Source organism: Stenella coeruleoalba (genome assembly GCF_951394435.1).
Source record: "Stenella coeruleoalba genome assembly, chromosome: 13".
Taxonomy (NCBI): Eukaryota; Metazoa; Chordata; class Mammalia; order Artiodactyla; family Delphinidae; genus Stenella; species Stenella coeruleoalba.
Genome location: NC_137159.1, coordinates 10,355,823 through 10,371,035, shown reverse-complemented (window position 1 = coordinate 10,371,035; position 15,213 = coordinate 10,355,823). Strand labels below are relative to the sequence as shown.

The 15,213-nt window shown below is 41.1% G+C and overlaps 1 protein-coding gene across 2 annotated transcripts in view; it reads right to left on the bottom strand.

Annotated features, from left to right (window-relative positions):
* MRPS5 (mitochondrial ribosomal protein S5) overlaps window positions 1-15,077 on the bottom strand; it is a 30,033-nt gene extending 14,956 nt beyond the window's left edge. Inside the window, exons 1-6 of one of the 2 annotated variants that reach the window (XM_079941038.1) lie at window positions 14,901-15,077; window positions 11,520-11,600; window positions 8,857-8,994; window positions 4,945-5,046; window positions 2,904-3,137; window positions 915-949 (exon numbers count right to left, since the gene is read on the bottom strand). In XM_079941038.1, coding sequence (XP_079797164.1) covers window positions 915-949; window positions 2,904-3,137; window positions 4,945-5,046; window positions 8,857-8,994; window positions 11,520-11,600; window positions 14,901-14,958 — 648 coding nt within the window. In that variant the 5' untranslated portion in view covers window positions 14,959-15,077. Of the gene's footprint in view, window positions 1-914; window positions 950-2,903; window positions 3,138-4,944; window positions 5,071-8,856; window positions 8,995-11,519; window positions 11,601-14,900 lie in introns of both variants that reach the window. The other variant, XM_079941037.1, reaches the window with a different exon arrangement.
* Window positions 15,078-15,213: the final 136 nt, after the last annotated feature.

Below are 15,213 nucleotides of genomic sequence, written 5' to 3'. Positions count from 1 at the left end.
TTGGAAATACCTGCTTATTATGAACTACAAGAAAATCTGCATTTTTTGGGCATATTTATAAATTTACCAAGAACTATGAAACGTTAACTAAACTGCTTACATGGCAGCCCCTTTCCCATAAGGTAAGAAAAGGGGGCTCAAGCCCACTCCTGTGGATAATCCTACAGGAAATCACCCACACAGACAAGAGTTCTTCAAAGGAATTAATTTCAAAAGGGTGTAAGCTAGGACCCAAAGACTTAAAATACTTGTAAATATATCTTAAACTCTGTAATGCAACTGATATTGAAGAAACAATATACACATTCAATCACAAACTCAATACGTGATTATTGCATATGGCATTTAACACTAAGTATGCAGCACTAGCTCAAAGGGAAGTTGACTATTTTAGGAAACACCCTGGAAAGAGTGATTGCAATTTACCTGATACAGGGTTCAGTTTCAAGGGCCTACAAGCAGCCCAGCAGATCATTTCCCCACCAAGAGCTGGACATACACAGTAACTCCAAGCTTTCTACCCTTCCCCATGGCTCCCCTCAATCTCTGCCCGCTGAACTGAGCGTCAGATACACCGAATTCAAGGAGAAATTGCTACTGCAACCTTTGCTTTAAGAAGGAGGAAATTTATATGTAATCTCCAAATTCTGTTACCAACAATACCACTGAAGTTGCTTTGTCTTGAGACCTTAATGGGTGGCCCCCCAGAAGGGCAGCAGTCAGAAAAGCCAATATGATCAAGTAACTGAAATTAAAGTTTCATTATTTCCTTACCCAAAGCAGCTCTGTAGCTCAGAAAAAGTCATGCATCAAAGGCTTTTTCTCACTGTACCTCTTACCCTCTCCACCCACCCCACTCCATCCATCCCAACTTCTCCGAAGGCTTAACTGGGTATTTAATTCAGCATGCCCACCTCAAGTATTCTGGTATCGAAATCATCATATGTTTCTGTAGGGAGAAAAGAAACAGGTATACAGATAAATGTGTCTATGTAATTAGTGTATGAAAGTTATTTTTGTTTTTTTTTTTTGTTTTGCGGTACGCGGGCCTCTCACTGCTGTGGCCTCTCCCGTTGCAGAGCACAGGCCCCGGATGCGCAGGCTCAGCGGCCATGGCTCACGGGCCCAGCCGCTCCGCGGCATGTGGGATCTTCCCGGACCGGGGCACGAACCCGTGTCCCCTGCATCGGCAGGCGGACTCTCAACCACTGCGCCACCAGGGAAGCCCCATCACTGACTTTTAACTAAGAAAGAATCTCAGATATTTTGGTGCCACTATCAAAGCAACACCCTGGTCCTCCATCATCACCAGAAACTGTTCTACCACTAAATTCACAAACTCGACCACTATCTCCCTGACTGCATCCTCCACCTCTCCAGCTCTCACTCAGTGACTGAAAGGTGATGGTCCTTGGGGCTTCCCAGCACCTCCAGACTCTTGCCCACTGTTCCCCTTCCCCATCACCCCTCTGGTCTTCCAGTCTCTCCCACTCAGTCAAGACACCACAGTCCAACACTTCCACCCGGTCTTGTGAATATCCTCAGCTCCCTCACCTCTTCCCCTCCCCACCACCCTATCCAGGATGGAATCAATGCAGCTGTCTGGGCACACCTGACCTGCCAGGTGCTGCTGTAGAGAAGTCAAAGCATGGGACACACTTGGGCCACGAAAGACTCATGGTCTCCAACTCAGTCAAGTCCTCCCTGCCGCCTGCTGGCCTTTTACATCCTTTTAGTTAGGTCTCTCTCCTCTCACCACAGCAGCCATTTCAAACACTCTCTGTGTTCTTTTATTTTTAATGACTTTTTACTATAGAAAATTTACATTCATAGGCAAAAAGCACCCCAAAAAACAGTAAAACATGAGCTTATGTACCATTAGCTAGCTTCAACGATTATCAACTCACAGCCAATCTTCTTTCCTCTAAACTCTGTCCAAGTCCCAGTCCACTGGATAATTCTGAGGCCCGTCCCAGATACCCTACCTTTTCATCAAAATATTCTGGTGGCCGTGCTCATCCACGCCCATCTCCTCCTCACAGACTAACTGAAGGCTCCAGAGAGACAGCATTGACACAGGCCCCACCCCCCCCTTCCACTACCAACAACACAGCTTACCTGGCTCTGTCCCCTGCCCTTTCTCCCGTCACAAGTTCGTCCATTTATCTACACTCTAAATCTGGGCCCTCCCTAGGGACTTAAGTTTATGGGTTTTTTCTCTCCCTCCCGTATCTTCATTCTCCCAGTGGAAGCATTCTGCTCAGTCCTAAGCATGCTGGCCTGAGTCTCTCCACCTCAACCTCTCGTCTCCTCTTTGAGCCGAACTAAAGAAAGCAGCGGAACCCTTGTCTACTTCTTCATCTCCTATTCATTGACAAGAATGAATATTTCAGATGATTTTTACTTCTTTACGTACTCAGGAAGCAGTGGGGAGATGACTTTGTTTTCTAATTTAGTCTGATAAATATTCTCAACTTTTATTTCATGTGTACTTTTATGAGGCTTAATGACAACTATTTGGTTTCTTCTGTTAACAAAACAGCACTCCCAAGCCATGCTGCTCCGTACCCAATGACCAGCAGCATTTGGGAAACTGCATCCCACAGATGACTTATACAGAGCCATATGCACACCACCAAGTTCAAATGCTCTGAGAAGCCACACAGTAAAGACACCAGAACCCAGTGCTTTGCCCCCTATTTGTGGAATACTTCTTGGCTTATAGGCCTCTAGTGCTCCATAAAATACATTTGGGTAATAATGTGAAGTTATTTCAATGATGCTCAAATCCTTTTTAGGAAGAAGGCAATCTAAACAGACGAGTAAATAAAATCATATCAAAGAATTCCAGAAATAGGAGTGCTCTCTCTGTCACAATGTAAGCAAAACCAGGACTCTGCTACCTCCATTGGGACCAGGGTCAGGGGGGCCAAGACTGACGCCTCCCCATGTGTTTCCGCTCCATCCTCGCTCCCGTTTAACCTTCATCTTCCTCTTCCAGTCCCACTCTTCTCTCTGCCGGACCATATCCGCCTCTACCTTCTCCTGCTCTTCCTTGCTTCTTTGGGCAATGGTCTGCACAGCTCCATTTCTCATAAGAGGGACATTCAGACCAGGCCATAGGAAGCCATAACGCCCTGAAGGTTTAAAAACATACATAAATAAGGATTTTTTTAAAAGCATTCATTTCTTGAGTATTAAAATGCCAGGCAATGTGTATGTAGATAATGATACCGCTGGTGGGAGCTTAAGCTAACATAATCACTCTACAGGCCACTTGGCATTGTTCATTAAAATTTTAAACATACCTACCATAACAGCTAGTAATTCTACTTACTGGTATTGCCTAGAAAAACTCTCCCATGCAGGTATGAGGCATACGTGTGCTTGGACAAGGATGTCCACTGAAGTGTTATTTGTAAAGGCAAAAAACAGAAACAATCTAAATGTCCAGCAATATTGGAACAGTAAAATGAACTACGGCATATCCAACCTATGAAATACTCTACACTAAATTCAAAGAATAAGTTAGCACTATAGGTTCTGATATAGAACAATTTCCAAGACCTATTATTGAGTGAAAAAAAGCAAGTAAGACAATATGTACCATATGACATAATCTAATTATTTTTAAAAGAAAATATATACTCCTTTTAGGGTATTTATATATATAAAAGCATTAGAAAATGTCAGAAGGAAACACATCAAAATGAAATCAGTGGTTTCCTTAGGGGAGGCAACTGGGATTGGGGGAGATAAAAAAGGCATCAAGGGGGACTTTAGGTTTCTCTATTTTTTTTTATTGAGAAATTTTTTTTATTGAGAAAGTATACATATATGATTGTTTAAAATGTTAAAAAAATAAATAAATAAAAAAGATATAAGGTAAGTCATGGAGAAAAACATCCAAGTAGACATGCAACAGCTACAAGTGCAGTGAAAGGTGTTTTCTTTACATCCAAAAGGCTATTACTATCAAAGATAATTTGTCAGCAACCACAGTAAAGAATGTTGATTCAAGTATACTATTTTTATTCTTTAAAAAACACAAGTATAAACAATCATGTGTTCCAGAAGTTGGCAAAGTAAGGCCCACAATCCAAATCTACTCCACCACTTTTTTTTATTTTTAATCTATTTATTTATTTATTTTTGGCTGTGTTAGGTCTTTGTTGCTGCGCGCGGGCTTCCTCTAGTTGTGGCGAGCAGGGGCTACTCTTCGTTGCGGTGCGTGGGCTTCTTATTCCGGTGCCTACTCTTGTCGCGGAGCACGGGCTCTAGGCATGCAGGCTGCAGTAGTTGTGGCTCGCAGGCTCTAGAGCGCAGGCTCAGTAGTTGTGGCGCACGGGCTTAGCTGTTCCGCAGCATGTGGGATCTTCCCAGACCAGGGCTCAAACCCGTGTTCCCTGCATTGGCAGGCGGATTCTTAACCACTGCCCCACCAGGGAAGCCCTAGCCCACCACTTATTTTTGTAAATAAAGTTTTACTGGAACACAGGTATGCTCATTTGGTTATGTATTGTCTATGACTGTTCTTGTGCTACAACAGCAGAGTTGAATAGTTGGAACAGAGACCATGTGGCCCATAAGGCTAAAAAAGTATTTACTACCTGGCCCTTCAGAGAGAAAGTTAAGCCAGTTCTCCAGTTATTCCACCTTCTACCTCTGAATCGTAAGTTCTCTGAGGATAGGGACTTTTGCAGCAGATGCCACACAAGGGCATTTAAGGCTTGTTGAATGAATAACTAAATGAATGAATCCCTTTCTATGGGATTTTCCTTTCCCTGAATCATGGGGCAATAAGCCATTTGGCTGGACCCTAAAATCACAGAACCTAATACCCTTCATGAGAAATGTTTTATGCTTCTAGTTTGTAAAATATCTATAAAATTTTGGAGAAAAAATCTTAGAAAGCACATTAGCTGTTTTTATAAATAAGTTTACCTTCACCGATGATCTGACCCCTGTTCAAATCTTTTCTTTTCTTTTTCTTAGTTCTTTTGCCTCTTCCTTTTCTTGTTCCGGCACCAGACTCTGCTAAGGCACCTTTCCACAGCTCATCTGCTGTCACTATAAAGAAATAGGTTTTAAAAAATTTCTTCAAGAAATGATCTACGGTCTATTGATTTATTCCTGTTGAATACAAAAGGCTGGAAGAAGTCGGGTCACATATCATTACGGCAATGAAAGCAAAATTGAAACATTCTTTGTACACATCACATGGTTACATTTGGAAAGCCCAAGAGGAAGCGATTCTACTCCTTTTACAGAATATGGCCTTCCCCCACAAAAGACAACCATATTTCAATCCCTGTTACTTTCCAGTAGATTTGTCTCCCAGACATTTTAACAACTGTGTGACCAGTCTCTTCCCTGCCCTCTTGCCTCCATTATAACTATTGAGATAATCAGTAACTAGACTTCCAAAATACAGATCTCTTAGCCCAAAGTACCAACACTGCAATTTGAACCCAAAAATCTTAATAATTTGGATTGTTTGCTCTATTCTGTAAATGCCCTAAACATCTCTGTACATCCTTCAAAATGAGATGCCCAAATTCACCTTCAACTCTGATTATAGCCTAACCAATACTTGCAAAAGAATGAGTGTGTAGAGGTCTGATAGTTAATACCTGCATGTGTATGTGTGTATTTCTTAAATCACTGTTGTTGTCTTTTTCTTTATATATAGACCCTGACAATGCTGATTTATTTCCATTTGTGAATTTCCAGGGTCCCCAGATCTTTTTCTATCATAAATTACAAGCAGTATTTTCCCCTTTGTACTTGTGGAATATTCAGATTCTTTACTTTTGACCACTTCTGAATTTTACTGGTCTATGTTGTTTAGCTAGCTATGTTGTTTATTAGATTTAAATTGTCTTCACAAGGACTTCTACCTTTCACAGTATCACCAATTGATTTTATGACCACAGATTGTTCCATTACCAATTTAATAAAGAATCAGAGCCATACAAATGTTGTACTAGTCAAAAATCTAAGATACATATATCTACATGCCTGAAATATTAAACATATTCTAGAACTCAAATGAGTATCTTCATTCTCCTCTTCTGAGCCCTTAAGCTTTAAAAGTTCTACCATACCAAGGGGGTAAGAGGGGGTGGGTGGGATGAATTGGGAGATTGGGATTGACATATATACACTATATATACACTATTGATACTATGCATAAAACAGATAACTAGTAAGAACCTACTGTATAGCTCAGGGAACTCTACTCAATGCTCTGTGGGGACCTATATAGGAAGGAAATCCCAAAAAGAGGGGATCTATATGATACATATAGCTGATTCAGTCTGCTGTACAGTAGAAAGTAACACAACATTGTAAAGCAACTATACTCCAATAAAAATTTTTAAAAATAATAAAAATGAAACTTCTACCTGCTAGCCTCCTGAAAGGCCTTACACCTTGATCCTTTGGGTAGATAACATGAAAAGGGAAAAATGCTTTGGATTTATAATATTTTTAAATGCTTTATAGCTATACAGTACCCTGTTTTTAAAAATACAAATGTATTATTACAGATGATCTGCATAACTGAAGCTCACAAAAGTAAGTAAGCTTCCACATCACATGCTGCGTTGTGTATCCCTGATCAAAGCAAAGGGTTAACTTCAAACTTTAGGCTGACACTGATTCTTTTAAAAGAACCACAGGTTTGAAATAAAATTACCAACCTCAAACTAAACTCTCACTAAAGACTGCTTTTCTTTCCTAATTGCTTAAAAATGATGGTATCTATAAACGCCATCAAAAACTTGAAAGTTCACAGAGAGAGCACTTTTAATGGAGGCATAAGGAGGTCCATCAATTACAGTTTCTCTTAGAATCAGAATAAGCAAATCACTCGTTAAGACTAAAAGGGATTCAATTTTAAAAGAAACAATATTAAGACGAAGATTTAAAAGATTCCACCATTTAATGGTGGACCCTCTATGGCAGAGGGATAGATTTACAAATACAATGTTAAACATTTTTAGGAAATCTTAATGAGTTTTGAAAAAATTATGGTTTTCTTTATTTCTTGGAAGAGATTTAGAAAGTCAAAGACTAGTTCCTATTAAAACAGCAAAAACTAGCCCCATGCTGGTTTCAACTGAGTTCACCCCCACCCCGCCCTGACTTGGGAGCAATAAACTCATAAGGGTACAGAGTCCTATGACTGAGGAAGAAGGGAGGCTAATGGAGAGTCAGAGGCAGGTGTGAGTGGTCTCAGAGGGCAAGGGGCACCTCTAGAACAAGAAGAGTTAGAGAAAAGGCCTTTCAGGGCAGGGAAAAGACTATTTTTAAAAAGGCCTGTAAGTCGGATATACACCCGCCCAACACCCCCCAACCACCACCATCGAAGCACAAAGTCAGCTCTCAGAAAACACTGGGGCTGGGGGCACCAAGAGCCTCATGGCTCCAACTCTACCCACCTCTCTTTTCTCTTTACACCAAAATCCTCTGATACAAGGAAGACTGTGTTACTTGCAATTCCCCATCATCTGGTCCTCTTTTCTGCATAGCTACACAAATGACCTAGTAGGTCATTATTTAATTTAATCCAAATTAAAGTGATCTGTACCCACACAATGAAATATTCTACAGTTATGACACTGCACTGGAGAAGTCCATGTACTGTCATGGGAAAATGTATAGCGTACTGCTGTATGAAAATAGCAGCAAATCCAGGATTTCAGGGTAGTAGGATTACAAGTGATTTTTTGCTTTTTGATTCTGTATTTACCAAACAGTCTAAAATGAATTGGCTTTATAATCCTAATTTCTTTTAATTTGCCTAATGCTGAATTGTGGATTCAATCTCCATTTCTTACAAGCTAATTTCAGTTCAGACTGGACTCTCAAATACTATCTCAGGTAGGAGTAATATTAGTAAAACAACATCTCCTTAAAATTAACTTTTCCTGATTAGTCCTATCTCCTCAACTAAAGTGCAACTGAAAACAGATTTTGAGTATATTCTTGGTGTGAATCTAAACCAGCAGGGACTTGGGCCACAATTCCATCCTGGAATTCCAGGGATTCCACAGGTCCTTTAGACCTCAGGTGCCCCAAATGAGGGGATTAAAGTAAACCAGTACTCCCAAAAGTGTGTATAGTACAACTGGTAGCATGTAAGATAATTCTAGGAGGTACATGGAGGAACATTTTTATTTGAATAGCACAGGCGTACCTTGGAGACATTGTGGGTTTGGTTCCAGACCACTGTGACGAAGCAAATATCACAATAAAGTGAGTCACACAAATTTTCTGGTTTCCCAGTGCCTGTAAAAGTTACGTTTATACTATACTGCAGTCTTAAGCATGCAATAGCATTATGTCTAAAACAACAATATATATACTTTAATTTAAAAAATATTCAAAAATAAAATAAAAAATACTCTGCTGCTAAAAAATGCTAATCTTCAGCCAGTCATAGTAGCAACATCAAAGACCACTGATCACATATCACCATATCAAATATAATAATAACTAAAAAGTCTGAGATATTGCAAGAATTACCAAAATCTGACACAGAGACAACACACAAAAGCTGTTGGAAAAAATTGTGCAGATAAGATTTGTTCAACACAGGTTGCCACAAACCTTAAATATGTCAAAAACGCAATATCCACAAAGCCCAGTACAGTGCAGTGAAATAAAATGAGGTACACCTGTACATCATCATTAATACATTAAAATGAGGTATGCCTGTACGTCATATATTAATCTCTGAAGTGTTAGTTCACTTAAGGAGGAAAAAGAAAAAGAAGAAAAATTAAGATACAAATCCACCTTTTATTTTCCTGTTTCATGAAATGGGAAGTTTGTGGCCAGTCTACGTACATTTAGTGAAGAAACTATAGAATCTATACTGTTGGCCCATCAAGTTACTGGGAGAAGAAATACAGCACTGTGTCTGTAGCGCACGGGTCAAGCTGATAAAATGACGGCTGTCTCTGGTTCCTGGAGATGACACACAGCCTGCAGGTAGATGGAATAAAACTTTGTTAGATGCTCCACACCTATGGAGAAACACTGCCAGCACCAAAAAATTAACTGTTACTAATAAAAATAAGTCACTAAAATCCTGAACTTTTAAGAATCTTTTTTTTTTTTTTTGCGGTACACGGCCTCTCACTGTTGTGGCCTCTCCCATTGCGGAGCACAGGCTCCGGACGCACAGGCCCAGCGGCCATGGCTCACGGGTCTAGCCACTCCGCGGCATGTGGGATCTTCCCGGACTGGGGCACAAACCCATGTCCCCTGCGTCGGCAGGCGGACTCTCAACCACTGTGCCACCAGGGAAGGCCTAAGAATCATATTTCGAGGACAGTCTTTCTTTAAAAAATAAAACTTCTGGAGGCTGGCTCAGATGACATAGTGAGGTCTCTCTGGACCTATTAGCTTACTTTGTAAATTACTCAATTAAAAGTAAATAGAAAATACTGGCTTTTCATTTTAAATATATTCAGATCTTCAAAAATCATTCTAAATCCCATTATGTTGGACACATTTTAGTTTTCCTTGTAACCTTCTCAATCTTCAACAAAATATCACGTGCACATGAATTTATTCTTGTAGTTTAGAACTACAATCCTTGACATACTTTAAGAGTGTAAAAATCACTACCATCAAATTTAGAATTCTTTAATCTTTTTCTAAAGACCAAAATACTATTCGCAAACAATAATGTAGTTAGCCTACAAAGGTCCAACTGTCAAAAATAGAAAGAAATCAACTTCAGACTTCAGAAATAATCTCTTTCAATGTACTGTTGCTACAACTGTTTGCTCAAATTGCATTGTGCTTTTTAAAACAGGAGGTGGCAGCAGCTCATGCTAAATCACATTTGAAGTCCAATTACAGATTATCATCCACCAATGATCAATTAACAATTTTGCTCTGATCCTTTGAATGCTTATTAATTTCAGACCATGAAGTCTCCATCTCAGGAATAGCATGGAGTCCACAGAGGGCCAAGCCCAGGAAGCTCCCTTGGGTGGACTTCTTCAAAGACAGAGTCTGCCCTTGAAGGTTTCACTTCAGTGTTTAACAGTTTTCACCATGAAGAATTGCTTCCTTCTAATTTAAATCTAATCTATTAAATCAAACTGGTTAATTAGTGATGTGTTTCAGGGATTTTAGAAAAATTATTGCTATTTCTGACCAATCTGTTGCAGCCTTTAGGAAAATAACTGCAACAGGTACAAAGAATACAAAGCAATTTTTTAAAAACAAGGCAATTACTAACTCTAGGGAAAAGAAAATGTTGTAGGAGAAAGGAAACATAATAAGAGAATACAGCTGACCCTTAAACAGCGTGAGGGTGATGGGCACTGACCCCCCCCAGCCAGTTAAAAATCCACATATAACATATAGTTGGCCTTCCCTATCTGCGATTCCACATCCTTGGATTCAACCAACCTCGAATTGCATGGTACTGTAGTACTTATTTCTTGAAAAAAATCCACATATAATTGGACCCGTGCAGTTTAAACCCGTTTTGGTTGTACAGGGTCAACTGTACTACCTAGCTCGGCTGTGAAGAACATATACATAACTGCCTACAGATTCGACCAAAACTGTGCTTACAACTATGCTCAGAAAAAGCAGGGATGGTGCCTAATTAAATCTTCAATTAGCATAACTATGTTAACAGAAAAAAGAACAAGTATATACACTATCTGTTTAGAAATATAACCAGATGGAAGTTAAAGTGTCACTGGAAGATGAGAAGGCCTAGAAAAGGGAAGTGGTTTTTTTTTTTTTTTTTTTTTTTTTGCGGTACGCCAAGCATGTGGGATCTTCTTGGACCGGGGCACGAACCCGTGTCCCCTGCATCGGCAGGTGGACTCTCAATCACTGCGCCACCAGGGAAGCCCTGGGAAGTGGTTTTAAGATATAAACCTTTTAGTACTCTTCGGAAGTACAATGTTTCAAGATAATAATCTTTACAGTAGGAACTACCATCCTCATTTTATAGAAGAGGAAACTGAGGGTCCAAGGGGTGTCATTAGTTCATGGTCGCACAGGCAGAAAGTGGAGGAGCCGAGAACTGTGCAGTCACTCCACCAGTCAGCACTCTCCCTACCCCTTCTACAAACACTGTGTTTCCAGAACACATCACAGTATCCAAGACAGCTCAGGATCCAGTCCTGCCATTACTGGCTGTGTGACCTTAAAACAAGTCCCTTAGCCTCTCAGAGACTCACTTCAGCATCTGTAAAATGGGAATAACAACTCCTCATAAAAACTGGTGTGAGGATTAACCAAGATAACATACTATTAACCTGACACAGTCATTACTCAATAAATCATGGCTATTATTTTTTAAAGCCTTGAATTATAACAGCTGTAATCATTAAAAAATTGAAAAATACTCTTTAGACCTTATCCATTTCTATTACAAAGAATGTACTTCATTCCTCTACATTTTTAAAAAACTACATAAAGTACTCTTAACACTAGCTCTTATAAGAAAAGGTAGTTAGATAAATAAATCTCACCATTGCTGGGAACAGTCTTCAATGCCAAAATGGAAGCTGCTGGAAAGCTGTTTAGGTAAAGCTGCCTGGACCATAGATGACCTATAAATTAAAAAAAAAAAAATTAAGATCCATTTCTACATGAAAAGAAACATTTTTTAACACCTAAAGAATAGTATTATCTATAGAATAAAAGAATCAAGACAAGTAAATGAGTAATTTCTGGGCTCCATGACCACTTGCCCAAGTAAATGAAATCACATCACATCGGCTCCTTCACTCTCACATCTGACCTGTTACCAAGCCCTAGAGATTCTCCTCAAAAATCAATCCACCTCTCAGCTACACACCCTCCTACAGCCTCACCGCCCCTCTTTGTTCAAGCTCCATCCCTCAGCCACGGGGTAAGGACAGTCTCCTGTTGACAGTCTCCTAACAGGTCTCCAGTCTGCCTCCAGTCTCCCTCTAATTCACCATCTGCTGTCAAGCAGGCCCTTCTCTCTCTCTCTCTTTTTTTTTTTTTTTTTTGCTTATTTCAAACTCCTCATTTACCCCCCTCCCCTTTTCCCTTTGGTAACAGGCAGGCCTTTCTAAAACTACAAGTCTAGTCACCGCACAGCCCTGATATATCATTCTTTGGCTCCCTACTATCTGCAGAACAAATTCAAAACTCCTCAGCATCACCTACAGGGCTGTGGCTTGGCCCCAACCTTCCACGTCAGCCTCATCTCCACCACTCTCCTCTCCATCCCCCTCTGGCCACACCAGACTCGCAGTCAGTATGGAACACACTCAGCTCTTGAATCCTTTACTGCGTCTCTGACAGGTTCTCCTGGTTTGCCTGAAACACCACCTCTCGGTGAAGGCTCCCCAATTCCCACAGCACTCTGCTCCCTCTTTCATCAGGAGCCCCTGCAGCGCCAGGCTGTAATTATATGGTGTATCACTTCACACAGTACAGTACTTCAGAACAGGCTCTGACAACATTCACTGGACACTAATTTTTGAAAAAGGTGCCAAGAAAAACCAGTGGAGAAAGAATAATCTTTCCAACAAATGATGCTGGGACAACTGAGTATTCACATGCAAAAAGAATGAAGTTGGAGCCCTACTTATACCATACATAAAACTTAACTCAAAATGGATCAAAGACCTAAAGGTAAGAGCAAAAACTATAAAACCTTTAGAATAAAACATAAGGGTAAATAATTATGACCTTGGATTTTGCAATGGTTTCTTAGATATGACACTAAAAGCATAAGCAACAAAAACCAAAAACAGGTAAATCAGACATTAGCCAAATTTAAAACTTTTGTGTTTCAAAGGACACTATCAAGAAAATGAAAAGACAACACACAGATGGGGAGAAAATTTTACAAATCACTTATCTGACAAGGGACTTGTATCTAGAAAATATAAAGAACTCTTACAGTTCACTAATAAAAAGACAGCCCAGTTTAAAAATGGATATAGATTAGAACAGACATTTCTCCAAAGAACATATAGAAATGGACAAGAAGCACAAAAAAAGACGTTCATTAGCCATCAGGGAAATGCAAATCAAAACCACAAATTGATACCACTTCACACCCACTAGGATGACTACAGTCAAAAAGACAGAAAATAACAAGTGTTGACAAGGATGTGGAGAAATAAAAATCCTCATGCTGGTGGGAATGTAAAAAGGTGCAGCTACTTTAGACAACAGTCTAGCAGTTCCTCAAAAAGTGAAACATGGAGTCGCCATTTGATCCAGCAATTCCACTCCAAGGTGTATACACATGAGAAATGAAAATATAAGTACATACAAAAACACTGCACACAAATATTTACAGCCACATTAGGCATAATAGCCAAAAGGTACAAACTACCTAAATGCTCAATAGATAAACAAAATGTGGTATATACACACAACAGAATATTATTCAGCCATAAAAAGGAATTAAGTACTGATTTATGCTACAACATGGACAAATCTGGAAAACATTATGCTAAGTGAAAGAAGCCAGTCACAAAAGATCACATATTACTTGATTCCATTTATATGAAATCTCTAGAACATGCAAACTATAGAGAAAAAAGTAAATTAGTGGTTGCCCAGGGCTGGGGGCAATGGGGGTCTGGGGGGATGCTAGCTAAAAGAGTACAGGGTTTCTTTTTGGGGTGATGAAAATGTTCTAAAATTGACTGTGGTGATGGTTGCACAGCTCTGTGAATACACTAAAAACCACTGAACTGTATACTTTAAGAAGATGAATCCTGTGGTACGTAAATTACATCCCAATAAAGCCACTACCAAAAAAAGTTTATACACTAGAAAAAGAAAGAAAAAAAAAAAGAAGGAAAGAAAGAAAGAGGCTCTGGAGCCAGGTGGTGTGGGTGCAAAAACCTGACATCCTCCCAGTCTAACTTTGAACAAGTTTCTCAACCTCTGTATGCCTTAATTCCTTCATCTGTAAAATGGGAATCTATCTCATAAAGGCATTGTGAAGATGAAGCAAGGAAAAAAGCATAAAGAGTTTAAGACAGTCCCTGCTACACATAAGAGCTCATGAAAGAAAGCTACACATGCTAAGTGCTATTTGATCGGGGCTTTGGAAAAGGAGGAGGTGGTCACAACATAAACAAAAGTAAAAAATGCTCAGGTCAGATTTTCCTACAAACGATTGCAGGTCAAGTTTCCCAACAAAATGAGTTACTAAAAAGAACTTTTCGATTTTTACAGATCTTTGGATTTCGGAATTACGAATGCTGGATTGTGGGTTTACAATAAAATAGAGCGAATAGAGGTCAAATTAATTACGAAGTGGTTCCTAGAGATAAACATCAGGCTGGAGGATAGCAGACTGTCTTTCCTCGGGCTGCAAACAACCAACTAGGGGTGGGGGAGGACAATAAGAGCAAAACTACTGACATTCCAAACATCCTTCTTTTTAATAAAGGGCACTGATCAGCCCGGAATCTAAAATAACTGACACTAATCCTATCCGACTCAAGCTGGAGGGCAGCCTATTTCCCTTTCGAGCTTCGCTGGCCGCCATCCACCTCGAACCCCACATCAACATCACCAAATGAACCTGTGAATCACGCCCGCGGGGAAGGCGATGCTCGCCTGCCACTACCCTGCCCCTTTTAACCGAGCATGCACGAGCGGCCTGGTGAACTGGAAGAGACTCTGGACCGCGTCCAGTCCACCCTCAATTTACAGACCCGGGCCCTGCGACCCAGAGAGGATGCGGACGCGCGCAAGGTCACACAGCAGGTCCCAGCGGGACAAGAGCCGGGCATGAGAGGCCGGGGCTGCGGCTTCTCGCTTCTTTCCACCCGGGTGTCTGCAAGCCCTGGGCGAACCCCCACTCCCGCCCCGCTCAGAGCCCCTGCTCCCAGCGTCCTTGCTCTCACCCGCCGGCGCGCCACACAGCACAGGGAGAATTCCCGCAGCGCGCACCGTCGCCGCCATGGTGGAGACCCACGAGCGCCTCCGTCCGGGCAGCCTTCCCACCGCCTGCCGCGACTGCTCCTCGTCCAACGGCCGCGGACCTCGGCCCGAGACTGAATTTCTGAGGCCAGGGGGCCGCACCGCAACGCAGGCCCGAGTGAGGGGTTGTCTGGACGGGAAGCAAAGTAGGATGAGTACGGCGCAGCCTCGGACAGCCCCCGCGGGGGACCTCGCGTTAGGACCCAGGGGCGGGGCTTGGGCTGGCTGCCGGTGTGG